The sequence below is a fragment of the Gopherus evgoodei genome, chromosome 11, assembly GCF_007399415.2.
Source record: "Gopherus evgoodei ecotype Sinaloan lineage chromosome 11, rGopEvg1_v1.p, whole genome shotgun sequence".
NCBI lineage: Eukaryota > Metazoa > Chordata > Testudines > Testudinidae > Gopherus > Gopherus evgoodei.
In genome coordinates, this window is record NC_044332.1 from 10,569,748 (window position 1) to 10,597,203 (window position 27,456).

At 49.8% G+C, this 27,456-nt stretch overlaps 1 protein-coding gene and 1 long non-coding RNA gene across 5 annotated transcripts; both read right to left on the reverse strand.

The window, feature by feature from the left end:
- Positions 1-322: 322 nt before the first annotated feature.
- On the reverse strand, positions 323-18,172 carry LOC115659449 (zinc finger protein OZF-like). Of its 4 annotated transcripts, none has more exons than XM_030579591.1 (4): positions 18,132-18,172; positions 15,298-15,411; positions 11,702-13,235; positions 323-627 (listed from the first exon to the last, which is right to left on the reverse strand). In XM_030579591.1, exons 2-4 carry the CDS (start codon positions 15,354-15,356, stop codon positions 517-519), a joined length of 1,704 nt encoding a protein of 567 aa, XP_030435451.1. In that variant the 5' UTR covers positions 15,357-15,411; positions 18,132-18,172; the 3' UTR covers positions 323-516. The 4 variants fall into 4 exon arrangements, with proteins under 4 accessions (XP_030435451.1, XP_030435450.1, XP_030435449.1 ...); XM_030579590.1 differs by having other exon boundaries at positions 11,702-13,191; positions 18,132-18,166; XM_030579589.1 differs by having other exon boundaries at positions 11,702-13,194; positions 18,132-18,166.
- A 12-nt stretch (positions 18,173-18,184) lies between these two features.
- Positions 18,185-27,083, reverse strand: LOC115659467. The gene is made up of 3 exons (XR_004002555.1): positions 26,654-27,083; positions 18,817-18,895; positions 18,185-18,258 (listed from the first exon to the last, which is right to left on the reverse strand). It is a non-coding gene; the product is annotated as an uncharacterized LOC115659467 (long non-coding RNA).
- Between the last annotated feature and the right edge of the window lie 373 nt (positions 27,084-27,456).

Sequence of the window (27,456 nt, forward strand, 5' to 3'; positions counted from 1 at the left end):
ATACCTAGGTGGTGGGAATCAGGGTGTAACTTTGGCTGAGACCCTCTGGGGCATAGGCGGTGACAGCAAAGGAACTCCAGGGCTGAAGCACCCATGTGGAAAAATTAGCAGGTGCTGTGCATGCAGCAGCAACCAAGCTCCCCCCACCCGCTCCCCTGAGCACGCTGAGTCCCCGTGCCTCCCCCTCCCACCCACCATGAAACAGTTGTTTTGCTTGCCCTTAGGATGCTCTGGGAGGGAGGGGAGAAGTAGGGATGTGGCATGCTTGGGGGAGGAGGTGGGGCAGGAACTTGGGGAAAAGGGTGGATGGGGGCAGGGTGGAGCAGGGGCAGGAAGAGGCGGGGCAGGGATGGGGCCTTGGGGGAAGGGGTGGGGCAGGGGTCAAGCACCCACCAGCCAGAGGGTAAGTTGGCACCTATGGGGCAGGTGAGGCTACCTGCACACATACTGTGGCCAATGCCCTTCATAACCTAAGACCCAAGAGGGGGATGAGACCAGGTGACTCTGTCTGGGAAGCTAGACAAATACAGGGAGGAGGAGCAATGGATAGGGCAGGGCAGGAGCCGGGCATCTGAAGTGGGTCAGTCTCAGCTGGCTTGGAGGGTGGGGAGGGCCAGAGCCCTGGCTCTAAGAAAAGAGAGTATAGGATAAAAAATCATTATACAGAGAAGATACAGAGTTTTAAGGTCAGTTTCATAGTAAACATGGTGAGCTTCAGAGTTGCAAAACGTTCTTTTCAGAATTCGTTCCATAGATTCTAGGCCAATGTCCAATATCAAGGTGCTCCAGACTGGAGCTGGAGACCTCAGCCATGGACTCAAACATCCCCTGACAAAGCTGAAGCAGATCTGAGATAGCAGGACGCCGACCCAAGAGTTCCTTTTTCAGTTCTCTGGAAGCCTCTTGACAAGCAGGTGTCCTTGGGTGCAGCATTGTGGCTTTGATGTAAAACCTCCTATTTCCCATGTATACACAGGTAACTAGTTGCCGTCATCAGCATAAGGTAATTATCCATTAAGCAGTTCACAGACAGTTTACTACAAACTTCATAGAGAATTACAGACAATAATATTGTTACATCAAAATGTTAAAATTCCCTTTTGATCTCTGAATCAATAGACCACAGAGACAGACAGGAACCATCTGGTTACACCGTTAACTTCTAACCCAGGGGTGGCCAACCTGGGCCTGCGAAGGAGCCAGAATGTGCCAATGCACATTGCCAAAGAGCCACAGTATTATGTCAGCAGCCCCCATCAGCTCCCCTGCCCCACCTGCCAGCTGCCCGCCCATCAGTGCCTCCCCTCCCTCCCTCCGCCTCACGCAGCATGCAGGAGGCTCCGGGGGCAAGGAGAAGAGTGGGAGTGCAGCAGGTGCAGGGAAGGGGGCAGGAAGGGCAGGGGCCTGGGGGAAGGGGGGAAGTGGGGGCAGGGCCTGGGGCACAAGCAGGGGTTGAACAGTGAGCATTGGGAAGTTGGCACCTGTAGCTCCAGCCCCAGTCGGTGTCTATACAAGGAGCCGCATATTAACCTCTGAAGAGCCACACGCAGCTCCGAAGCCACAGGTTGGCCACCCCGTTCTAACAAGATATAGGTAAACATACACAAATACAACCATCTTCTTCTAATTTTCTAACAATACAAGTCTACATTTCACAGCTCTAGTTTATCTAGCACGGAATGGCCCCAATTACCATTTACGCACTTTTAAATACAGTGAGTCTCTAAAGGCTGGATTTGGATCATGTAACCTGCTAATTGATTAACCCTTTCTGACTCAGTCACACGAGTGCCCCACAGATTCTACAGGTTCACTAACTCATGTATGCCCCTTACAATGGACCAGGTCTTTCTGCTGTCCTCTTGGCCAGACTAACGCTTAAGGCGAGACACCTCAACATTTATAGACAGAGACACAATCTGGGGTAAAAAACATATGTACCACCTTCCGTGGTTCATGACATGTTTGTTACCTCCCTTGTTCCTGATATCTTGGCCAAAACATCCCTCTCCACTGTTCTGTCAAACCATCCTCTCTTGTACTAGACTGGGGGCTTGTCTACATCAGAAAGTTGCAGCGCTGGTGAGGGAGTTACAGCGCTGCAACTTTGAGAGTGTCCACATCTGCAGGGCATCACCAGCGCTGCAACTCCCTGTTTGCAGCGCTGGCCGTACTCCCGTTTTGTCTCGGGTGTAGAGGATCCAGCGCTGGTGATCCAGCGCTGGTAATGCAATGTAGACACTCACCAGCGCTTTTCTTGACCTCCGTGGAAGGAGGAAGCCTCTGGTAATCAAGCTGGTTTCCTTTCCCGGTTTGCTCTCTCGGTCCCGGAGCCAGCCAGCAAACCGCAGGGAAGGAGACCTGCTTGCTCGGGGTTCCGGGACCGAGAGAGCAAACCGGGAACGCCGCGGTTTGCTCTCTCGGTCCCGGAGCCAGCCAGCAAACCGCGGGGAAGGAGACCTGCTTGCTCGGGGTTCCGGGACCGAGAGAGCAAACCGGGAACGCCGCGGTTTGCTCTCTCGGTCCCGGAGCCAGCCAGCAAACCGCGGGGAAGGAGACCTGCTTGCTCGGGGTTCCGGGACCGAGAGAGCAAACCGGGAAAGGAAACCAGCTTCGCCGCGGTTTGCTCTCTCGGTCCCGGAACCCCGAGCAAGCAGGTCTCCTTCCCCGCGGTTTGCTGGCTGGCTCCGGGACCGAGAGAGCAAACCGCGGCGTTCCCGGTTTGCTCTCTCGGTCCCGGAACCCCGAGCAAGCAGGTCTCCTTCCCCGCGGTTTGCTGGCTGGCTCCGGGACCGAGAGAGCAAACCGCGGCGTTCCCGGTTTGCTCTCTCGGTCCCGGAACCCCGAGCAAGCAGGTCTCCTTCCCCGCGGTTTGCTGGCTGGCTCCGGGACCGAGAGAGCAAACCGCGGCGTTCCCGGTTTGCTCTCTCGGTCCCGGAACCCCGAGCAAGCAGGTCTCCTTCCCCGCGGTTTGCTGGCTGGCTCCGGGACCGAGAGAGCAAACCGCGGCGTTCCCGGTTTGCTCTCTCGGTCCCGGAACCCCGAGCAAGCAGGTCTCCTTCCCCGCGGTTTGCTGGCTGGCTCCGGGACCGAGAGAGCAAACCGCGGCGTTCCCGGTTTGCTCTCTCGGTCCCGGAACCCCGAGCAAGCAGGTCTCCTTCCCTGCGGTTTGCTGGCTGGCTCCGGGACCGAGAGAGCAAACCGCGGCGAAGCTGGTTTCCTTTCCCGGTTTGCTCTCTCGGTCCCGGAACCCCCCTTGAAGCCGCCCAACAGCGCTGCAGTGTGGCCACATCTAACACCACTTGCAGCGCTGGTTGCTGTAAGTGTGGCCACTCTGCAGCGCTGGCCCTATACAGCTGTACTAATACAGCTGTAACAACCAGCGCTGCAAAATTTTAGATGTAGACATGGCCTGGGTTGTATCTGTATTAGCTGGAATATATCTATGTAAATCTCTAATGCTGAGTGCACTAGCAACAACTCTGTCAAGTTCATGGACCTAGCAGTGAACTTGTGAGCATCTGTTTTAATACCTGGCCTGACCTTGGTTCACTGCCTCTTGTTCAGGCCTCAGATCTTACCCCAGTGCTCCAGGCTTGCTACTATATTTGCTCTTAGAAATATGCACAGTGATGCCCAATGAAGACCATCTCACAGTGTTATCAAAAGTAAGTGATGAAGAGCTACGAGTAATAAAAATAACATTAAAAAAAGTAGATAATTTAAAGGCAAAAAACTAAATTTCTAGTGAATTCCAATCAGAACAGAAGCTAAGATAAATTTGTGAACGGCTGTAATGCAGGCCTATAAAGTGATATGGGATTCTTTGAACACTAAAAACATGTCTGACGATTATATTTCAGTGGGGGGCATATGTACACTATTTCACAGAATCAAGTCTCCTTTAGCAGCTCAATCCATCATACCAGAGAAGGAAGAGCTGCGGTGTCTAGATGCACTGAGCCATTACGAAAACAGTCCTAGGAAGTAGGTGTTCAGCTGCATGGCCCTGAAGGGTGGCAGGGGACCCCCTCTGCCCCAAACACCGTAGTTTTGCAACCACTGCAGATGGCCCAGCCCATCTAGGGTAACTTTTATCTCTCTGCCCCACCCTACCCCAGGGTTTTTCATCGCTGCCCATGTCTGGCAACATCTGTATTCCATTCCTAATCTTGGTGCTGCCCCATCCTGATCTTGCCCCTCAGCCCCTCACTTCCCCCTGCCTCCAGCTGTTTGCCCCTGCTGTGCAGTTTTGCCCTGCACAGACTCTGCCCATCCCATCTCTCCGATTCACCCCCTCTGAACCCCATGACCTGCAGGGACCAGATTGTCACCACAGAATCCGGGCGGCAGCTGTAACTGATGTTACTCAGCATCCACAGTTCGCCCGAGCCTCCTCACGCACAACCAAGCAGCAAATTCAGTCAGGTCTCAGCTTGTAGCATTACACAGGCACCTCACAGAGCATTCAGCAAAGGCTCGGAAATGTTGCACTGAGCAATGCTTCCCAACCGCAGTGCTCTGAGCAGCCTCCTCTGTGGGAACCATAGTGTGAGCAGTGGCACAGGAGCCAGCCAACAGAGCTGAAAACAGGGGAGTTTGTGTGGCAGTTTGGATGTGGCGTTTGCCGGGGGGGGTGGGGGGTGGAGAGGGGAGGGATGTTCTGGGTTTGTTCGGGGGGGAGGGGTTGTTTTTTTGTTTTCTTTCCTTGACAGGAGCACAGGAGGCAAGCTGCAGAGGCAGCCATGGTAGTGACCCAATGAATGGAAGAGACAATGATGATGACTAGATGTGGAAGCTGCGGGATGTCCATCATCCCAGAGCAGGTATCTGAGAAGAGCTTTGTTTGTAGGAAATGCCATCTGATAGAGCTGATGGAAGAGAAGATCCAAGTTTGGAGATGCAGACAGAAACTACAGTGGAGTTTCAAAGGGGATTTGAGCAGATGATGGAGGGACAGTAAGAGGAGGCTGAAGGGAAAACTCAACACTTGCAGATGCAAGTTGGATTGGAGAACTGTGAGGGGAGACTGCTGGGTGAGGAAAGTGGCCAGTGGACATTTACTAGAAGAGGGGAAGAATCAATAGATATACCCAGAGTTCGGAGCCCCAGAAGACTTGCAGACAGAAAGAACAGGAGAAAGGCCAGAGAACCACAAGGAAGAGGCAGGTCTACATGACTCGGGACTCCCCACTAAGAAGAACAGAGAGGCCTGCGATCAGAGCGGATTTGGAGAATAGAATGGTGTGGCATCTGTTGGGAGCTAAAGTCTGGGATATGGATCTGAGACCGAAGAGGATCCTCGTGGGAATAGGAAATAACCCAGATTGTCCTTCAGGTGGGAACACACAATACTGCTGGACTTTCACTGGAATGCACTCAGGGAGAGAACGCCAGGCAGGGGGAGACACTCAAAGAAATGGAGGTTCAGGAGATCTTCAGTGGGATTCTACCTGGCACTAGAGGAGGAAAGTGAAGGAGAGACAGGATTATCATCATCAGTAAATGGTTCATGCACTGGTGCAATAAGCAGGGCTTTGGGATGTTCAACCACTGGGAGACATTCATGGGATGGACTCCACCTGAGTAGGGAGGCAAATACACTTCTGGGGTGGAGGTTGGCACAACTGGTCAAGAGAGTTTTAAACTAGAAATTAAGGGTGCAGGGTTGGGAGCTGCTCATGAAATCTCCAAGCTTCATCCCATTAAGCAGGAGGGAAATCAAATAATATAGGATACAGTAATGGAAAAAGGAACAACAGAGGGGAGAAGTTAGACTTCTGCAGAGTCTCTGGCTGCTGCTGTATTACAAATAATCATGGTATTAACTGAGACACAATTATTTTGTAGCCAGACAAGAATGAATTTGGGGAAAGTTGTGGTAAGAGGAACAGGCTGAGTATCAAAGAGAGACTCCCAAACCTCACTATCTAAAGTCCTAGTCCTGCAAAAACCTTATTTACATGTTTAATTTTACAACTGCCAATAGCCCCATTGATTTAAATGGGTCTCAGCTGGTATTAGGCAGGTGGTAAGACTGATTCAGTCTTGGGCTGAAATCCAGCTCAGAGAGCAGAATCACTTTACCCATGTTTTCTACATAAACTTGGGAGTATACTGCCAGTAGTTGAGCCTATGACAGGGCAGTGATGAGGTTGCTTGGGTGACCTCACTGTGCACTTCCGTACCAGACCATGCTTGCACTGCTTTTAGGAGTAACATCCACTCTGAATCTTCTGGATATTTAATGCAAACAAAGGACACTGGGAGTGGGAGAAATTAAATTCTACTTTATTATTCCAAAGGACAAAGACAGACTCCTTTCCCCACCCCCAGCCCAGCTCAGCATGGGACTTTGCATCCCCAGCCCAGTACACTGTTGTTGGGAATTGGTCCTGCTTCGAGCAGGGAGTGGGACTAGAGGACCTCCTGAGGTCACATCCAACCCTGATATTCTATGATTCTATGCACCCAAATCCCCTGTACACTAGCAACAGAGCAACATTTACAGACTGGTAGAAAAGAGCAGAGAGATGCCTAGGAGAGGTGCTGGGGCCGTCACAAAGCAAACGCAGCGAGGGCAGGAATCCAAGGAGCGGAGATTAGAGGGACGCAGTGTGGGGTGAGTGGGGCAGACAGTCTCTGTTGTCCCCACACAAGACACTGGTAGATGGGAAGGGGGTGATGACTGAGCTGTCAGGCTCCTCATTACCCTTTGCCCTTGATGTTGGTCAGCCTGGCTTCAAGGCTGCCCAAGGCCTGTTGGCTTCCCCAGCTTCCTTCTTGTCTCTGCCCAGGCTCGTCCTAGCAGCAATCAGGAGACACTGTCCTCTGCCCTTATCATTCCTCTTGGGGCATCATTTGTAGCCCTTGAGATTTCAGGGATGGCTTCACCCACCACTCCCAGGGCAATTCCTGTCTCCCTCTGGCACTGGTACTGCAAATTCACTGTTCTCAGCCTCAGCTGTCTGGCTCCCAACAGACAAGTCTGTACTTCCCCAGGTCTAGTTCCCTGCCCTCTCCCACTCCTGTCCGCATTTCACATCTCTCCAGGGATCAGGCAAAAAAAAAATTCAAATTACCATCAGACGCAGGAAGCCAGCTAAGCAATCTGTGGGGCCACTGGACGATTGAGGTGCTAAAGGAGCACTCAAAGATGATAAGGTCACTGCAGAGAAACTACATGAATTCTTTGCATCAGTCTTCACAGCTGAGAATGTGAGGGAGATTTCCAAACCTGAGCTATTCTTTTTAGGACACAAATCCAAGGAACTGTCCCAGACTGAGGTGTCAGAGGATGTTTTGGAACAAATTGATAAACTAAACAGTAGTAAGTCCCCAGGACCAGATGGTATTCACCCAAGATAGGAAACAAAGTGTTGGAATAAATGGTCAGTTTTCAGAATGGAGAGGTAAATAGTGGTGTCCCCCAGGGCTCTGTTCTGGGACCTGTCCTACTGAACATATTCATAAATGTAAATGGAAAAGGGGGTAAACAGTGAGGTGGCAACATTTGCAAATGATACAAAATTACTCAAGATAGTTAAGACCCAGGGAAACTGCGAAGAGCTACAAAAGGATTTCTCAAAACTGGGAACTGGGCAACAAAATGGCAGATGAAATTCAGTGTTGATAAATGCAAATTGGAAAACATAATTACAACTATACATCTAAGATGATGGTCTTTAAATTAGCTGATCCCCCTCAAGAAAGAGATCTTGAAATCACTGTGGACAGATCTCTGAAAACATCCACTCAACGTGCAGTGATAGTCAAAAAAGCAAACAGAACACTGGGAATCATTAAGAAAGGGATAGAAAATAGGGCAGAAAATATCATATTGCATCTATATAAATCCATGGTATGCCCACATCTTGAATACTGCATGCACATGTGGCAACCTCATCTCAAAAAAGATATATTGGAATTGGAAAAGGTTCAGAAAAGAGCAACAAAAATGATTAGGGGTGTGGAACAGCTTCCGTATGAGAAGAGATTAATAAAACTGAGACTTTTCAGCTTGGAAAAGAGACAACTAAGTGCGGATATGATCGAGGTCTATAAAATCATGACTGGTGTGGGGAAACTAAATAAGGAAGTGTTATTTACTCCTTCTCACAAACACAAGAACCAGGGGTCACCAAATGAAATTAATAGGCAGCAGGTTTAAAACAAACAAAAGGAAATATTTCTTCACACAATGCACAGTCAACCTGTGGTACCCTTTTCCAGAGGATGTTTTGAACCTTGCCTATAACAAGGTTCAGAAAACAACTAGATAAATTCATGGAGGATAGGTCCATCAATGGCTAGCAGCCAGGAGGGCAGGGATGGTGTCCCTAACCTCTGTTTGCCAGAAGCTGAGAATGGGTGATGGGATGGATCACTTGATGATTCCCTGTTCTATTCATTCCCTCTGGGGCACCTGGCATTGGCCACTGTCGGAAGACAGGATACTGGGCTAGATGGACCTTTGGTCTGATCCCATATGGCTGATGTTCTTATATTTATCTCTAGCTCTCAGGAGTCTGGTTCAGGATCAAAGAAATCAAAATGTGATTTCCAAGCATGGAAAGCAAAGAACATTGTGGCAAGCGCCATGCTGGTAGCTGGAAGGTGGAATGGGGAAAGGATAAACTCTCCAAGGCTCGGACAGAGGCTGTTGTTTCAGGGTGGTGGAAGAATAACAGTGAAGGGGGAAGGAGGGAATCCCTCCTACTCACCCCATCGTCTTCTTGTAATACAGACACCAAAACACCACATTTTACTGTCTCTGCTACAGCACTTTTAGAATCTATTTAATTCTGGTCTCTAAGGGAGTCAGTGTACAAAAAAATAAATTTTGTTGGTATAGCCTGGCACAATGTGAGACTATCTGGGAATGCGACAATCTCTCCGCAAAGGGGGAACTCAGTGACTAACAATCACTCTGCTAATGGGGGATCAGAATATATAAACTGGTTGGGGTCAGTGTAGACTAGAAATGGGGATGAGTGAGCCCAGGGGAGATTTGCCAGCTAATACCAACCATTTTTCTCAGGGCTTTGGAGCTGTGCTCCGGCTCCACTTCAGCTCCAGGCAGACACCTGCAGCTCCACTGCTCCAGAGCTGCTCCGTGCTACAGCTCCGGCCTCCACTCCAAAGCCCTGATTTTTCTAACCGGAGACAGACCCTTGGCAGCAGAGGTGGGATCAATAGGTGTTTAGGCCTCCCATTAAAGACCCTGTGGAAATCAGTCCCTCAGGAGAGCACTCAGCCATACAGCTGAAAGCAGGCAGAGAGGGAGAAAACATTGTAAATTTCACTTGCTCCAATTAGCATAACAAAAGTTGTGATGGTTTCGTAATATTTAGACACACATAAAGATATAGTTAGTTGTAGATTTAAGGCTTTTTTCAAGTATTACACAGGAATGATGTGGTGATGTGAGCCAGAAATCCGAAATGACGGCTGCAATAATTTTACATCAGAAAATCAAATTGGAGAATTTAGGGAGAGTTGACCAATAGCGTATAGGCAACTAGGGTGAAGTAAAGTTCAGCAGAGTGAGATTAAATTCACTCCCAGAGGTCAGTCAGGTGAGAAGGAGGTTCCTGCCTGGGTCCGGCTCAAATGACAGGTAAAGCTGATTGGCTGAACAGGTATCACCCCACCAGGAGGGCACTATGTAATAACTGGTATTAAGAGAGCAACCAATCAGAAAAGGGTCAAAAATCGTATATAAGGCAGAGAGCTGACAGGCTTCAGTGCAAGTGTGTAGTGAGTAGAGGAGATAAGAGAGAGCAGAGAAGAGAAGATCGAGAGAGCGGAACTGATAGAAGTGAGGAAGAATCCTAGAGCTGAAATCACCGAGATGAGTCAGAAGGAAAGTATGGAACTGATTAAGGAAGGAATAATTCTCTTGATTATAAGGAAATAATGGGTAATAAGGCAGGATGCCTGCATCTGAATGGATTTTACCCCACCCAGTCTATGACTGATAACTATTCATAGTATGTTATTACTTAATAATGTTATGTAATGTATGTGTGTGTAAGGGATCTGTACATTACAATGTAATAGGTTTGGTAAAATATAGCAACATTTTATAAAGGCTTTATACATATGTATAAGGGTCTATTGTATTGTGCAACACTGTATCTGCTAAATGGGTCATGTAGTATATTGTATCCCTCTAATGTAGCTTGTGTTGCATTGTATTTTCCCTTAATTAGTGCAATTAATTGGTTTATTTGTTTAAATAAATGTTGTTTTCAAAGAATTACTGCTGGAGTGTCAATCCTTGGGGAGGACTGTTGCCATATCTTCGCTGGAGTTCAGAGAACTAGTCTGTTCAGAGGAATCCTCCGAGGGTTAGAGACTAACTCCCGGATAAAAGGTAGGCAATTCCTCTAGGGTGGGCCGCCTCCTGTTACCCATTGAGACACACCAAATTGGCAATGCTTTGCAGGTATGGAGAGGCCATTATTGAGGTGCCCTGGGTTCAAATTTTGGGGTAATAGGATCCCTAGGCCTTTAGGCCTCCCACAAAGGCCCTTGCTATTGGGTGGATCTGAATATAGAAGATGGTTGGGGTTAGTTTAGACTAGGAAAAACAGGGGAGGGTCAAAGGAGATTTGCTAGCTAATCTCAACCACTTTTCCCACCAGAGACAACCTTGAAGGCTGATGCTCCAGAGTAGAGGTGGGATCCCAAGACCTTTAAGCCTCCTACAAAAGACCCTGTAGGAATCAGTCCCTCTCAGTGGTGCTTTCTGAATGCAGAGGAGGCAGGGAAAAGAGGCGAGTGATAAGAGGCAGCACCTCACTTCCCTGTACTGTCCTCTATGACCCCTAATGATTTCCCCAGGACCCTCTGCTTCCCACATTCACCAATCCTCCAATTTCCTCCCCAAAACCCAGCCCTCCTGGTCCCCTCACATTTGATTCCCTGGAACCCAGGACCTCAGGGGATTTGGGGAGGGGAAGAATTGCCATCCCCAGGGAATGTCTTCCTGCAGGGACCAGGCTGTAGGTAATTGGGGGAGCCCAGTCCAGAGATTGCTGGAAAATGGGGGTGTAGGAGCAGGTGTCCAGAGTGAATGTGAGGCCTGGCCCAAGTATCCCTCACCTAGTCTCCATGGAAGGGGCATAACATCTGGGAAGGAGGTGGGGGGGGATACTTCATCCACGCAGACGGAGGTTCTGAAGGAGTTTCTCTCTCCCTCCTCCCAGCAGGTTGGCAGGAAGGCCCAACAGTTCAGCAGCCAGGGCTGCGGCAGGGAAGAGGGGTTGACTGGGACATCTCCTCCTCTGCCTGGGCTTTGCTGATACCAGGCAAAGCCAGAGGGTTCCTGACCAGCTCAGGGTCAGCTGCTGCTGGAACCTGCCCCCAGACATGGGTGGCTGGATATCTGGGAGCCAAGTGCCCCTGCTGGGTGTGCGAATTAGGAAATAGAATTTTACTGTGGCCAGCTCTAGTCAGGGCACTGAGAGAAGTCCCTGATATGAGCACCAAATGAAGCTTCTGCCACTTTCAAGGCCTTTATTCTCTAAGTTATCATATGTGGAATAATGCGTGAGCTCAGACTGACTTTTTTCCTGCAGTTATTGAAGCTTTTCCTATCATCCAAGCACTTATAGGGTTTCTCTCATGTGAACTGTCTGATATGAAGCAAGGTTTGTCCTTCGAATGAAACTTATCCCACAGCTGAGGCACTTACATGATTTCTCTCCTGATGCTCTGAGCTCTCTCTGAAACTTTTCCCACTCTCTCCTGTGTGTACTCTCCAATGTGTATGAAGATTTGAGCTCCGATTGAAACTTTTCTCACAGATCAAACATTTATAGGGTTTCTCTCCTGTGTGGATTCTCCCATGGTTACTAAGGTCTGAGCGGCGACTGAAGCTTTTCCCACACTCCAAGCATTTATATGGTCTCTCTCCTGTGTGGATTCTCCCATGGTTACTAAGGCCTGAGCGGTGACTGAAGCTTTTCCCACACTCCAAGCATTTATATGGTCTCTCTCCTGTATGGATTCTCTCATGGCTAATAAGGCCTGAGCTCTGACTGAAGCTTTTCCCACACTTCAAGCATTTATAAGGTTTCTCTCCCGTGTGGGTTCTCTGGTGTATATGGAGAACTGATGGTGCACTGAAGCTTTTCCCACACTCAAGACATTTATATGGTCCCTCTCCTATGTGCACTCTCTGATGGGCAGTAAGATTTGAGCTCCCATAAAAGCTTTTCCCACAGTCCAAGCATGTATAGGGTCTCTCTCCCGTGTGGATTCTGCTATGGTTAATAAGGCCTGAGCTCTGACTGAAGCTTTTCCCACACTCCAAACATTTATATGGTCTCTCTCCTGTGTGGATTCTCCCATGGTTACCAAGGTCTGAGCGGCGACTGAAGCTTTTCCCACAGTCCAAGCATTTATACGGTCTCTTCCCTGTATGGATTCTCTCATGGCTAATAAGGCCTGAGCGGCGACTGAAGCTTTTCCCACACTCCAAGCATTTATAAGGTCTCTCTCCCGTGTGGGTTCTCTGGTGTATAAGGAGAACTGATGGTGCACTGAAGCTTTTCCCACAGTCAAGACATTTATATGGTCCCTCTCCTGTGTGCACTCTTTGATGGGTAGTAAGATTTGAGCTGCGATAGAAGCTTTTCCCACAGTACAAACATTCATAAGGTTTCTCTCCTGTGTGGGTTCTCTGATGTACAATAAGAGTTGAGAGTACACTGAAACTTTTCCCACACTCAAGACATTTATAGGGTCTCTCTCCTATGTGCACTCTCTGATGAGTAGTAAGATTTGAACTCTGGTTGAAGCTTTTCCCACAGTCCAAGCATTTATAGGGTCTCTCTCCAGAGTGGATTCTACCATGTTTAATAAGATCTGAGCGCCGACTGAAGGTCTTCCCACATTCCAAGCATTTATATGGTTTCTTTTCCTTGGGATTTGTCTGCTGAGCTGTGGTTTCCTGGGGATCCTTGCCTCCTCCCCCACATTCAATTACTTCATTTACTTTATTCCTTTGGCTGTTTCCCAACTTCCTCTCTGACCTGTGCCGATGACTCCAGGCTTCTCTCTCTTCCCAGCACTGGGAAAAATTCCCTTCGGCTCTTCTCAAAAACCTTCCCTGCAGTTCCACTTGCCCAGGACCTTCCTGCTGTGGATTCCCATCCTCGTTCTCACTCATTGTCTCATCATCTGCTGGAGAAGAGAGAATGTCCAGGCAGAAGTCATTGCCTGGGCTGGTAGAAAGGAAAGAAAGGGGAATAGCAAAGAGGGAAAACACAATGCAAGGTGTGCACCTGCCTCTCATGGGCGCGTCTGCAGTTTTTATTCTCTGGTGACCCCATTCAGTGGTTTTCAGGTGGTTTCTTCAACAGATCAGCCCTCCGGCTGAGCCACCACCTTGTCTGTGCATGAACCAGAACAGGCCTCTTCCAGGGCACACAGTCCATCAGGGCCTAGCCCAGTACCCTTCTCGTGCTGTTTCTCTAGCCCTGCCTGGGCTCAGTCTTAAAGTAGTCTCAGCCCTGGTGGGGGGGGTAAACAGTGAGGTGGCAAAGTTTGCAGATGATACTAAACTACTCAAGATAGTTAAGACCAAAGCAGATTGTGAAGAACTTCAAAAAGATCTCACAAAACTAAGTGATTGGGCAACAAAATGGCAAATGAAATTTAATGTGGATAAATGTAAAGTAGTGCACATTGGAAAAAATAACCTCAACAATACATACAATATGATGGGGGCTAATTTAGCTACAACGAGTCAGGAAAAAGATCTTGGCGTCATCGTGGATAGTTCTCTGAAGATGTCCACGCAGTGCGCAGAGGTGGTCAAAAAAGCAAACAGGATGTTAGGAATCATTAAAAAGGGGATAGAGAATAAGACTGAGAATATATTATTGCCCTTATATAAATCCATGGTACGCCCACATCTCAAATACTGTGTACAGATGTGGTCTCCTCACCTCAAAAAAGATATTCTAGCACTAGAAAAGGTTCAGAAAAGGACAACTAAAATGATTAGAGGTTTGGAGAGGGTCCCATATGAGGAAAGATTAAAGAGGCTAGGTCTCTTCAGCTTGGAAAAGAGGAGACCAAGGGGGGATGTGATAGAGGTATATAAAATCATGAGTGATGTAGAGAAAGTGGATAAGGAAAAGTTATTTACTTATTCCCATAATACAAGAACTAGGGGTCACCAAATGAAATTAATAGGTAGCAGGTTTAAAACAAATAAAAGGAAGTTCTTCACACAGCGCACAGTCAACTTGTGGAACTCCTTGCCTGAGGAGATTGTGAAGGCTGGGACTATAACAATGTTTAAAAGGAAACTCGATAAATTCATGGTGGCTAAGTCCATAAATGGCTATTAGCCAGGAAGGGTAAAGAATGGTGTCCCTAGCCTCTGTTCATCAGAGGATGGAGATGGATGTCAGGAGAGAGATCACTTGATCATTGCCTGTTAGCTTCACTCCCTCTGGGGCACCTGGCATTGGCCACTGTCGGTAGACAGATACTGGGCTAGATGGACCTTTGGTCTGACCCGGTACGGCCGTTCTTATGTTCTTATCCCCAGGGCTTCCCCCTTGGAGACACTATTTTCCTGGGGCCGTCCCCAGGCTCAGTCCTCACCCAGTCCCTTCAGCCAGCCAGAAGCCCCTCAATGCTCCTCTGGTCTCTGCTTGCAGATGGTTCTTGCTCAGACTGGTCTGAGCAGGCAGCCAGGAGCCTCTCACTTCCCCGGTCCCTGCCCCCACTTAGCTGTTGTGCTGCAGTTCCCTCAGGCAGCTGGGCATGCAGTCCTTTTCCTCCAGCTCCCAGTAGCAGCTCAACTCAACAACTCTCTCTCTGCTTTGATCTGCTGTTCCTTTTTATATGCTCCCCCCTGGGCCCTGATTGGTTGCTTCTTGTGCAGCCACTCTAGCCTGCTCGGAGGACCTCTTTACTGCTCCCTTCCTGGGATGGGTGTGGCAGAGCCCCGAGGTCTCCATCAGGGGGCCCTTGGGCTTAGTCCACCCCCTCACACAATGACTGTTGGAAGACCGAGAAATTGGATTCTGCCTCCACACTCCATCCAAACACTCACAGGGAAGTGAAGTCAGGGAGGAAACTCCTGACAGCAAACAGGGTGGGTGGGAAGTCATGAGCGAGATCTGCCATGATACAACAACATCTGCTGACCACAGCCTGACCTGGGTGAGATGAGGCAGAACCAAGGGGGTTCACACCACATTTTGAGGATTTTCAGCCTTTTCCTCTATTTGCCAGATAGTTTCTGTGTCTGTGTAACTGACTCCTCACCTGTGCAGGTGCCTCTTGGGATCTTCCTTTCCTTGGAGTCCAGAAGATCTGGGACCCATGGCTCTTCTGCTGCTTCCAGCTGGACGATCAGGGCAGGTTTGGGAGTGGGGAGTCCTGCTCAGGGGTGAAATCAGGCATAAGCAGAGTGCACAGAGGATTGGGGCAGTATTTGTCACAAATTAAGTTTAAACTGACCCCATGATTTGCTGGGGGGTTGTGGGATCTGAACAGATGGGAACATGGTCACCGAGCCCCTGTGGGAGGGGAAGATCTCTGGGTGAGGGGGAACTTGTCACACCCTCACTAGGCATGTTCAGGATCTGTGTGTTCTGGGGGACTTGCTGAAGCACAAAAAGCTCTGGTGTTAAACTTGTTGACTTGAATTTATGGGCTAGTTTATTATGGGTCGCCAATGGTCTGACCAGAAAATATTTAGGGTTTTCTCCCAATTCAGGCTACAAGGTTAAAAAACTCAGAGAGTTCAACATCATGAGAGAACCCTCCACTTGTGTGGCAAAGACACTTATACGAGGAGAATATCAAAATATTAAGATCATTACAATAACTGCTATTAAACACAGAGTCACAAAGTAGTAATGCAATTCTATGACACCATGGGGGTGACATTTCTATTCTAAAAGACTACGCAAACTAGCATATTCACACCCTTCCCTGAAGACCTGGGAGTGGGAGACAAGGACCAGCCTCATCTCCGGCATCCCTGATGAATTCTATGGTCCAGGCTTCCCCAGTTGGTAGTGATCAGGGTTGAGTGTTGAGTAGCTCTCCTATATTGAGCTGATAGCTTGATAGAATATAGGAAAGAGTGACCCCTCTGCACGGTTGTTCACCCTTATATAGGGTCCTGCCCCATTCTACGTACTATGCCCAAATATCATTTTCTCATCCAGCTAAATCTTTGGGTACACTTACTCTTAGGCTAACATATCATGACATGTATTCATATGCATTGGTATCGATTATCTCATCCCCCAAACTGTTAACTCTCACCTAAATCATGACTTCCATGTTCTGTGGTGTACCTTGTGCTTAACTGGTCTGTTGAGTTCTTTCTTTGGTTCCCCATCAGGCCCCCAAAGTCAAAAGGGGTAACCAGTAGGCCATTTATCTACGTCAAAGGTTACAAACACTTATACTAACTTGCTCTAGCCAATCATACAGGATAGGTTCCCTGCATTACAGCCAGCTATTATGGGTAACATACTGGAATTCAGCATAAACCAAACCCAAGAAAACAATATAATCAAACAAACCATTGAAGGAAACACATGCAATACACAAGCTGGCAAACTGGCCTTATGGGCTACAAACTCCTGCCTATGTCTAAACCTCCAGAGCCCACACACTCCCCATAAAATCATAGAATATCAGGGTTGGAAGGGACCTCAGGAGGACATCTAGTCCAACCCCTGCTCAAAGCAGGACCAATTCCCAACTAAATCATCCCAGCCAGGGCTTTGTCAAGCCTGACCTTAAAAACCTCCAAGGAAGGGGATTCCACCACCTCCCTAGGTAACCCATTCCAGTGCTTCACCACCCTCCTAGTGAAATAGTGTTTCCAAATATCCAACCTAAACCTCCCTCACTGCAACTTGAGACCATTACTCCTTGTTCTGACATCAGGTACTATTGAGAACAGTCTAGATCCATCTTCTTTGGAACCCCCTTTCAGGTAGTTGAAAGCAGCTATCAAATCCCCTCTCATTCTTCTCTTTTGCAGACTAAACAATCCCAGTTCCCTCAGCCTCTCCTCATAAGTCATGTGCTCCAGCCCCCTAATCGTTTTTGTTGCCATCCACTGGACTCTCTCCAATTTTTCCACATCCGTCTTGTAGTGTGGGGACCAAAACTGGACACAGTACTCCAGATGAGGCCTCATCAATGTCGAATAGAGGGGAATGATCACGTCCCTCAATCTGCTGGCAATGCCCCTACTTATACAGCCCAAAATGCCATTAGCCTTTTTGGCAACAAGGACACACTGTCAACTCATATCCACCTTCTCGTCCCTAGGTCCTTTTCTGCAGAACTGCTTCCTAGCCATTTGGTCCGAAGTCTGTAACAGTGAATGGGATTCTTCCGTCCTAAGTGCCGAACTCTGCACTTGTCCTTGTTGATGGAGCTAATCCCATGGATGGAGCTAGTCCCATGAAGGGCAATGCACAGAGATACTGTCTGTGAGTGAGAATTAATGCAGATAATACAGCAGTTCTCAAATTCTGGGTCAGGATCCCAAAATGGGCTGCAACTCCATTATAATGGGGTCCCCAGGGTTGGCGTCAGACTTGCTGGGTTCTGGGGCTGAAGCCAAAGCCTGAGTCCCCCCAGTCTGGGGCTGAAGTGAAAACCTGACGTGTCCTCCCCCTATCTGAGCCTCAAGCCAAAGCCCGAGCCCCTCCACCCTGGGCTGAAGGTGGGATTCAGTCTCAGGCTTTAGTTCCCCCTCCCAGGCCCATGTAGTCATGTTTGTTGTCAGGAGGGGTCAGGGTGCAATGAAGTCTGAGAACTGCTGAGAAAGGATAATGCACTGCTTCTGCACCCATGAGAGCTGGAGGAATAGGTGTGAATTAGCATGTCAATCCAATTCACAAAGGAGACTAGACTAGATGACCTCTTGAGGTCCATTCCAGTCCTATGATTTTATGACTCCCCTATCCCATTGGAGGCGGTTTGCAGGTGAGTGGCTCTCTCACAATGGAACTGTGGACTATGTGATCCACTCCCTCTAATCTAACTGACCAGGGAAGAACCTGACCAGATGCAGAAATGCAGACCCTGTGGCTTCAAATAGCTGAGGGGACAGGAATCCTTACCCAGCGAGGTCACAGTTTCATAATTCTCCTGCATGACGTCCCTGTAGAGGGCTCTCTGATCGGAGTCCAGCAGAGCCCCCTGCTCCGCGGTGAAATACACGGCCACCTCCTCGAAGGTCACCGGCATCTGAAACAACAGGTGCTCCCCACTCAGTGCCTGCAGACCAGCCACAATCCCATTGTTCATGGGGGAAGAAGCACAACACCAGGACAGCTCTGGGCGGGCCAAAGGAGCAGAATCCCACCCCACCCTGCCCAGAATGGCCAGGAGGCTGCAGGGAACAGAGAGAAGGGGAGAGCTCCTTGTCCCTCCCAGCAGACGGAGGAGGGCAGGGTCTCATTTCCCACCCACCCACTAGGCACAGGCTGAGGAACAGGGACAGGAATCCCAGCACCTCCCCTTTGTGTTGCACTGCAGTCTCTGCCCAGCGGGGGTCAGTCTCCAGCACTTCGCTCTGTTTTCCCAGCCATTTCTGAGGAGGGATCTGTTTCCTTTTTCAGAAACGAGGGAATGTTCAGCCCCCTCGCCCCCACAACAACGAGCCTGTTCATAAAAGAGCCCCTAGGCTGAGCATTTCCCAGCAGATTTATCACACCCTGTCCCCATCCTTGCCTCACCTTGTGTATTTCCTGCCCCTTCCCCTCTACCTCAACCCTCCCCAGCAGCTCCCCCAAAATCCCCTACCTGAGTTGGATCCACCACAGCCATTTCCCTGCCACAGCCCCTAGGAAGATGGGACGATCTGGAGTCGTTATTCTGCAGCCTGTCAGGGTGTGAAGAGCAATTGAGAGGTTTCTGGATTTGCGTTAGTCCATTTTACACCCCAATTCCCCCCAGGCTCTTTAAAGAACATAAGAACGGCTCTATGGGGTCAAACCAAAGGTCCATCTAGCCCAGTATCCTGTCTGCCGACAGTGGCCAGTGCCAGGTGCCCCTGGGGGAATCCCAGAGGGAATAAGCAGAACAGGGAATCACCAAGTGATCCATCCCGTCGCTCATTCCCAGCTTCTGGGAAACAGAGGCTAGGGACAAATCCCTGCCCATCCTGGCTAATAGCCATTGATGGACCTATCCTCCATGAATTTATCTATTCTTTTTTGAATGCTGTTATGGTCTTGGCCTTCACAACATCCTCTGGCAAGGAGATCCACAGGTTGACTGTGCATTGCATGAAGAAATACTTCCTTTTATTTGTTTTAAACCTGCTGCCTATTAATTTCATTTGGTGACACCCAGTTCTTGTGTTATGATAAGTAGAAAACAATACTTCCTTATCTACTTCAGCCATGATTTTATAGACCTCAATCATATTTTCCCTTAGCCATCTCTTTTCCAAGCTGAAAAGTCCCAGTTTTATTAATCTCTCCTTATACAGGAGTCGTTCCATACCCCTAATCATTTTTGCTGCCCTTTTCTGGATCCTTTCCATTTCAAAATATCTTTTTTGAGGTGGGGCGACCACATGTGCACACAGTATTAAAGATGTGGGCATACCATGGATTTATATAGAGGCAAGATGATATTTACTGTCCTATTATCAGTCTTGATTATTCCCAGTATTCTGTTCGCTTTTTTGACTGCCGCTACACGAGTGGATGTTTTCAGAGAACTATCCATAATGACTCTGTGATTTCTTCCTTCAGTGGTAACAGCTAATTATTTTATATGTGTAGCTGGGATTATGTTTTCCAATGCACATTACTTTGCATTTATCAACATTAAATTTCATCTGCCATTTTGTTGCCCGGTCACCCAGTTTTGAGAGATCCTTTTGCAGCTCTTCACAGTCTGCCTGGGTCTTAACTATCTTGAGTAATTTTGTATCATTTGCAAATGTTGCCACCTCACTGTTAACCCCTTTTTCCAGATCATTTATGAAAATGTTGAATAGGACTGGTACCGGAAGAGACCTCTGGGGCATAGGTGCCGACTCCATGGGTGTTCTGGGGTTGCAGCACCCCTGGGGAAAAATTGGTGGGTGCTCTGCACCCACTGGCAGCTCCCCATCCCGTCCCACCCCGCCCCAGCTCACCTCTGCTCCGCCTCCTCCCCTGAGCACATCGTGGCTTCGCTTCTCCACCTAGCTCCCAGCGCTTCCCGCCACGAAACTGCTGATTCGTGGCGGCAAGCACTGGGATGGAGAGGGGAGGAGGGGGAACATGGCGTGCTCAGGGAAGAGGTGGGTCTGGGGTGGGGATTTGGGGAAGGGGTTCAATAGGAGCAGGGAGGGGTGGAATTGGAGCAGGGATTTTGGGGAAGGGATTGGGATGGGACAGGGGTGGGGGGGTCGGGCTGGGGTAGAGGCGCAGCAAGGCCAGGAGTGAGCACCCACCAGGGCATGGAAAAGTTGGCACCTATACCCTGGGGGACACCATTATTTACCTTTCTCCATTCTGAAAACTGACAATTTATACCTGCCCTTTGTTTCCTATCCTTTAATCACTTACCAATCCATGAGAGCACCTTCCCTCTTATCCTATGGCAGCTTACTTAGATTTTCAGAAAGACTGTGACAAGGTCCCTCAACAAAGGCTCTTAAGCAAAGTACACTATATTCATTGGATTCCCTTTGTCCAAATGCTTGTTTACCTCCTCAAAGGATTCTAGTAGATTGGTAAGGCATGGTTTCCCTTTACTAAAACCATGTTGACTCTTCTCCAATGAATTATGTTCATCTATGTGTCTGACAATTTTGTTCTTTATTATAATGTCAGCCAGTTTGCTTGGTACTGAAATCAGGTTTACAGGCCTGTAATTGCCAGGATTACCTCTGGAGCCCTTTTTTAAAAATTGGCATCACATTAGCTATCCTCCAGTCATTTGGTACAGAAGCTGATTTAAATGATAGGTTACAGACTACAGTTAGTAGTTCTGCAATTTCACATTTGAGTTCCTTCAGAACTCTTGGGTAAATACCATCTGGTTATGGTGACTTATGCTATTCAATTTGTTCCAAAGCCTCCTCTAATGATACCTCAATCTGGGACAGTTCCTCAGAGCTGTCATCCAAAAAAAAGGCTCAGGTTTGGGAATCTCCCTCACATCCTCAGCCATGAAGACAGATGCAAAGAATTCTTTTAGTTTTTCTGTAATGGCCTTATCGTCCTGAGTGCTCCCTTAGCATCTCATAAGAATGGCCATACTGGGTCAGACCAAAGGTCCATCCAGCCCAGTATCATGTCTACCGACAGTGAGAAATGCCAGGTGTCCCAGAGGGAGTGAACCTAACAGGTAAAGATCAAGTGATCTCTCTCCTGCCATCCATCTCCACCCTCTGACAAACAGAGGCTACGGACACCACTCCTTACCCATCCTGGCTAATAACCATTAATGGACTTAACCTGTATGAATATATAACTCTGTTATAGTCCCAGCCTTCACAACCTCCTCAGGCAAGGAGCTCCATAGGTTGACTGTGCGGTGTGTGAAGAAGAAATTCCTTTTATTTGTTTTAAACCTGCTGCCCATTAATTTCATGTGTTGGCCCCTAGTTCTTATATTATGGGAACAAGTAAATAACTTTTCCTTGTCCACTTTCTTCACATGACTCATGATTTTATATACCTCTATCATATCCCCCCATAGTCTCCTCTTTTCCAGGATGAAAAGTCCTAGCCTCTTTAATCTCTCCTCATATGGGACCCATTCCAAACCCCTAATCATTTTAGTTGCCCTTCTCTGAATCTTTTCTAGTGCCAGTATATCTTTTTTGAGACGAGGAGCCCACAGCTGTACACAGTATTCAAGATGTGGGCGTACCATGGATTTATATAAGGGCAATCTTGATTGTTCAGTGGCCCCACTGGTTGTTTAGCAGGCTTCCTGCTTCCAATGTACCTATAATTGTTTTTGCGATTACATTTTGAGTCTTTGGCTAACTGTTCCTCAAATTCTTTTTTGGCCTTCCTAATTGTATTTTTACACTTCATTTGCCAATGTTTATGCTCCTTTTTATTTTCCTCACTAGAGTCAACTTCCACTTTTTAAAGGATGCCTTTTTGCCTCTCACTGCTTCTTTTACTTTGCTGTTTTGCCACAGTGGCTCTTTTCTGGTTCTCTTACTATGTTTTTTAATTTGAGGTGTACGTTCAAGTTGAGCCTCTATTATGGTGTCTTTAAAAAGTTTCCACGCAGCTTGTAGCGATTTCACTTTTGGGGCTGTACCCTTTAATTTTTGTTTAACTAACCTTCTCATTTTTGTGTAGTTCCCCTTTCTGAAATGAAATGCTACAGTGTTGGGCTGTTGTGGTGTTTTTTCTGTCACAGGGATATTAAATTTAATTATATTATGGTCACTATTACCAAGTGGTCCAGATCTGTTCACTCCTTGGACCAGATCCTGTGCTCCACTTAGGACTAAATCAAGAATTGCCTCTCCTCTGGTGGGTTCCAGGATCAGCTGCTCCAAGAAGCAGTCTCTGCAAGGAGTCAAGAAACTTTATCTCTGCATCCTGTCCTGAGGTGACACATACCCAGTCAATATGGGCATAATTGAAATCCCCCATTATTCATGAGTTTTTTATTTTAACAGCCTCTCTGTTGTCCCTGAGCATTTCACAGACACTATCACCAACCTGGTCAGGTGGTTGCTAATATATCCCTACTGCTATAGTCTTATGGAATTATTATCCAGAGAGACTCTATGGTACAGTTTGATTCATTTTTACGTCATTTGATTCTATACTTTCTTTCATATAGAATGCCACTCCCCCACCAGACGACCTGTTCTGTCCTTCTGATACATTTTGTACCCTGGTATTACAGTATCCCATTGATTATCCTCATTCCACCAAGTTTCTGTGGTGCCTATTACATCAATATCCTCATTTAATATGAGGCACTCTAGTTCATCCATTTTATTTAGTCTTCTACCTTTGGTAAATTAGCATTTAAAAACTGGTCCTTTTAGCTGTCTGCCGTTACACAATGTAATTGAATGGGACTCTTTTTATTTGACTGTTTCTGATCAGACCCTGCCCGTATTTTATCATTTTCCATCCTCTCGTCCTCACTAGGACATAGAGATTCTCTATTAACAGATCCTCCCCAAGGGATGTCCGAACCATGTACTCCTCCGCACCTGTTGGCTTTCCCCCAGCCCTTAGTTTAAAAACTGCTCTATGACCTTGTTAATGTTGAGTGCCTAAAATTTGGCTCCATATTGGTTTAGGTGGGGCCCATCCTTCCTGTATAGGCTCCCCCTTTCCCAAAAGTTTCCCCAGTTCCTAATAATTCTAAAGCCCTCCTCCCTAAACCATCGTCTCATCCATGCATTGAGACCCTGCAGTTCTGCCTGTCTAACTGGCCCTGCATGTGGAACTGGGAGCATTTCAGAGAACGCTACCATGGATTCCTAACTTCAAACTCTTACCTAGCAGCCTAAACTGGCCTCCAGGACGTCTCTCCTATGCTTCCCTGTGTCATTGGTACCTACATGTACCACGACCACCAGCTCCTCACCAGCACTACACATAAGTCTATCTAGATGTCTCGAGAGATCTGCAAACTTCACACCAGGCAGGCATGTCACCATGCGGTTTTCCCAGTCATCATGTCACAATCACAAACCCAGCTATCTATGTTTCTATTGATCAAATCGTCTATTACTAATACCTGTCTCTTCATAATAGCTGAAGTTAGCTTCCCCGGAGGGGTATCCTCAGTGTGAGAGGATACCACATCATCATCTGGAAGGAGAGTCCCAACTATAAGATCATTTCCCTCTGCTCCAGTTGGATGTTCTCCTTCCCTGGGACTTTCATCCTCCTCAACAGCACAGAGACTGTCCGACCAGGGGTGGGACCATTCTACTATGTCCCTCTATGTACTTCTCTGTCTCTCTCAGCTCAGCCACTCTGGTCTCCAAAGTCCATACACGGTCTCTGATGGCCAGGAGCTCCTTGCACCAAATGTGATCATACATACAAAGACTAAACTGTAAGCAGGGTGTGACCGAGAGGAGATATTTGCCTTGTAAATTCTGAGCCCTTTGGGGGAAACCCGCTGCTCATCCACCCCCAATGCTGTTCTTCCCTCCTGTCCCCCTACCCCGCACATCCCAGGGCTGGTGGCAGCTTTCCTGGGCCGGGGCAGGGGATCACAGCCAGCTCCATGGGGAGCAGCCCGGGGCACCGCTCCCTGGTGGGGGGGGGTCTCTCACCTTCCTTCTGAGTGGGGCCGGGGGCTCTGCCCTGGGGGAGGCTCCCGGGCAGCAGCAGGAAGGGCCCGGCTGGAGACTCCCCGCTCCCAGCTGCAGCCCCTCGAGCTCTGGGCTCCCCGTAGCAGCCGCCGGGCTTGGGGGTCTTGCCAGGAGCTGGGACCCAGAGTCACCACAGGAGCTGCAAGTCAGCGACCCTCCCAGCAGCTCCTGGGTCCTAGCGACTAAGTGATTCACTGCAGCCCTGCCCCAGATCTGCCCCTGAACCCCACTGCCGTGGGCTCAGGCAGTTTCTCCCAGCACTAAGGGGCATTGGGCAGAGAAGCCAATGGAGCCCTGCGTGAACAGAGAAGAGACAGTCCCGGGAAGGGGGGTTTCTGTGGAGACTGGGCTTTGTTCCAGAGAGTCCCCAGTGTCCCAGGGCAATGGGAGTCCTGGTCCGGGTCCTGGTCCTGGAGAGGCAGCCCAGAGCTCGAGCTGCAGGCCAGTCATGGCCGGGTGACATGGACTCTGTGTGTGACCCACTCTGGGAACAGACCAGCATGGGGAGGTCTATTGTGTGCACCCCCCTCACTGGCTAAAAGCCCTGGGCCGGAGCTACCAACTCCGCTCCCTCACTCCAGGGAGCTGTCGGCGCTTTGCCGCCAGGTTCCTGGAGTGACTTGTGGGGCCAGATGAACCCAACCCTGTGTTCTAGGTAAAACCCCTTCATGCCTCCCCCCCCGGTTGGCTCCCTCCTGGGCACTGACCACAACTCCCTGCCTGCATACCAGCCATGGCCCCTGAAGCTCCAGCTAATCTGGTTCAGGGGCTGGTGCTCTGGCCATTTAGGTCTGGCCCCACTGACCCCCCCGTATGACAAGGGGCAGTGGTGTGGAGGACAAATGGAGTAAGCTGGGCTGGGATCTGGTGCATGGGGATCACCTTGCCACTCGCTCAATTTTGGCCTCATTGACCTTCCCCTCCATGGGTGCAGCCCTGGGACAAACCGCAGTGGGGCAGCCAGCACTGCTCCTGCTTGCCTGTGCCATGGGGCAGGCTCCACATACACTAACTGGGCTCTAGGCATAAGCTTAGGTTGCCTCTGCCTTAATCCAGCCCTCACTGCACTTGATCTGTCCTGGACTGGGGGCCTGCAGGGGAGTTATTCAATTGCTGTTAAAGCAGCAAAGAATCCTGTGGCACCTTATAGACTAACAGACATTTTGGAGCATGAGCTTTCCTGGGTGAATACTCACTTCGTCAGATGCATGCTCATGCTCCAAAACGTCTGTTAGTCTATAAGGTGCCACAGGACTCTTTGCTGCTTTTACAGATCCAGACTAACATGGCTACCCCTCTGATACTCAATCGCTGTTGTGTCTAGTCGGGTCTAAGTCCTACATCAGGAGATCACATGGCCCAGGAGTGAGAGCACTGGGGGGAACTGAGCCTGGGCCTCCCACATCTGGGTGGCTGCTGTGACCATTAAGCATGTAACCCAGAGAAGAGATCACCCCACACTCCCCTCCAGTGGCCCCTTCTGTGCAGCCTGACGTTTGCCTGATCCATTCTCACATGAGCACAGCCCCCTGGCTCGGGCAGAGGGGTTCCCAGCCGTGCCTTCGCAGGCAGGGAGAGGTGCTGGGAGACTGCTCAGCGCACCCATGGCTGGGGTTCACCCAGCTTCTACCTGCCTCCGTGCGAGGGAGCTTTGCCTGTCTCAGCTGAGGGGGGGAGCAGTCCCTCCCCTCCCCTTCCCCATGGGCAGGGAGAGCTGCCATTGTATCTCTCCCCATCCCCCTCCCGCCGCCTTCCCCCTGGCTCTGCCCTCTCCAGCCAGTCTCTGCTTGCTCCATATTCTCCCTCCAGCCCCCCCCCACAGCCCCTAGCTCACATCCCCCCTTTTCTTCCCTTTATCAGACACTCAGAGTTTCCCTCTAGTCCAGCTCTGCTCCCCTGAGCCCCAGAATTCTCCCCCTGCCCCAATACCTGTCTGTTCCCGCAGCCTCCCTGCAGCGCCCCACATCCCCCTGCCCCCTCCTGCCTCCGGCATCCCTGTTCCTGCCCTCCTCCCGCCCCCCTGCATCCCTGTTCCCAATTCCTGCCCCCTCCCACATCCCTGGACACCCCCTCCTGCTCCCTGTTCCCCAATGCCAGCCCCCCCACATCTCTGGACACCCCCCTCCTGCTCCCTGTTCCCCAATTCCTGCCCCCCCACATCCCCCTTCCCTGTTTATCTCTCGCCCCCCAGGCCCTGGCTTCCCCCCGCACACCCCGGGGCTGGCGGCAGCTTTCCCGGGCCGGGGCAGCGGATCGCAGCCAGCTCCGCAGGGAGCAGTCCGGAGCACCGGGGGCACCGCTCCCGGGGGGGGGTCCTCTTACCTTCCCCCCGAGCGGGGCCGCGCCGGGGCAGGGGCAAGGCAGACAAAGCCCCCCTCTCCGAATGTCCTCTGAGCGTTCACTGAGCATGCGCCGGAACATCTGGCGTGGCCGCTGCCCCCACTCTGCTCCTGCGGGGGCTGAGCAGGGGGCAGAAACTCCCTGGCCCGGGGCTCAAGCGGCTGTAGGCAGCGGCAGAAGAGGGACTGGAGGGGAAAATCGGGGGTGGGGGTAGGAGCCGAGGTTAAGCCCGGGGGAGAGGCGCTGCAGTGAAGGTTAGTGCTCCTCGTAGGAATGTGCTACCGGCAGCACATTCCGATGTCCCAGTGCCATTGGGGTAACTGCTGCCCCCTCTGCCCCTGCCTGGGCCGGATTTTACCCTCTGCCTGCACCTCCCTCCTGGGCTTAACTCCGCCTCTTCCCCCCCATTCCTGATTTTACCCTTTAGCCCCTCTCCTAATGCTGCGTCCAGCTGCTCGACCCCCAGACCAGTAAACTTTCACCCCCTGCTCCCATTCGCCCCCTTTGCCACTTTCTAACTCCTGTTAAAAGCAGAATCCTACGGGCATAAGGGCAGGGGGAAGGGCAGTGGCTTCAGCAGATGAACTGAGCATGCTCAATACCCGTCAGTAGCACCTTCCTCACACTGGGCGGGGCACAGGAGGTGACGCTTACCCCGGAGGGCGGAGCCACCTGCCGCGTTGCACAGATCGGGCGGGGCGAGGCGGGAGGACTTCCCCTCCCAGGATGCTGCACGAGGTGGCTTCCCGGGCCTTAAAGGAGCCGGGGTCCCCATTCCCAGCCTG

Excerpts from the sequence above, each read along its gene's own strand:
- LOC115659449 (XM_030579589.1), bottom strand. The coding sequence starts at position 18,165 with ATGCAGGAGAATTATGAAACTGTGACCTCGCTGG. Across the intron at positions 15,412-18,131 it reads TGAAACTGTGACCTCGCTGG|GACTCCCCACTCCCAAACCT; the intron begins GTAAGGATTCCT and ends ACCCCTGAGCAG. Across the intron at positions 13,195-15,297 it reads CCCAAGAGGCACCTGCACAG|CAGATGATGAGACAATGAGT; the intron begins GTGAGGAGTCAG and ends TCTCTTCTCCAG.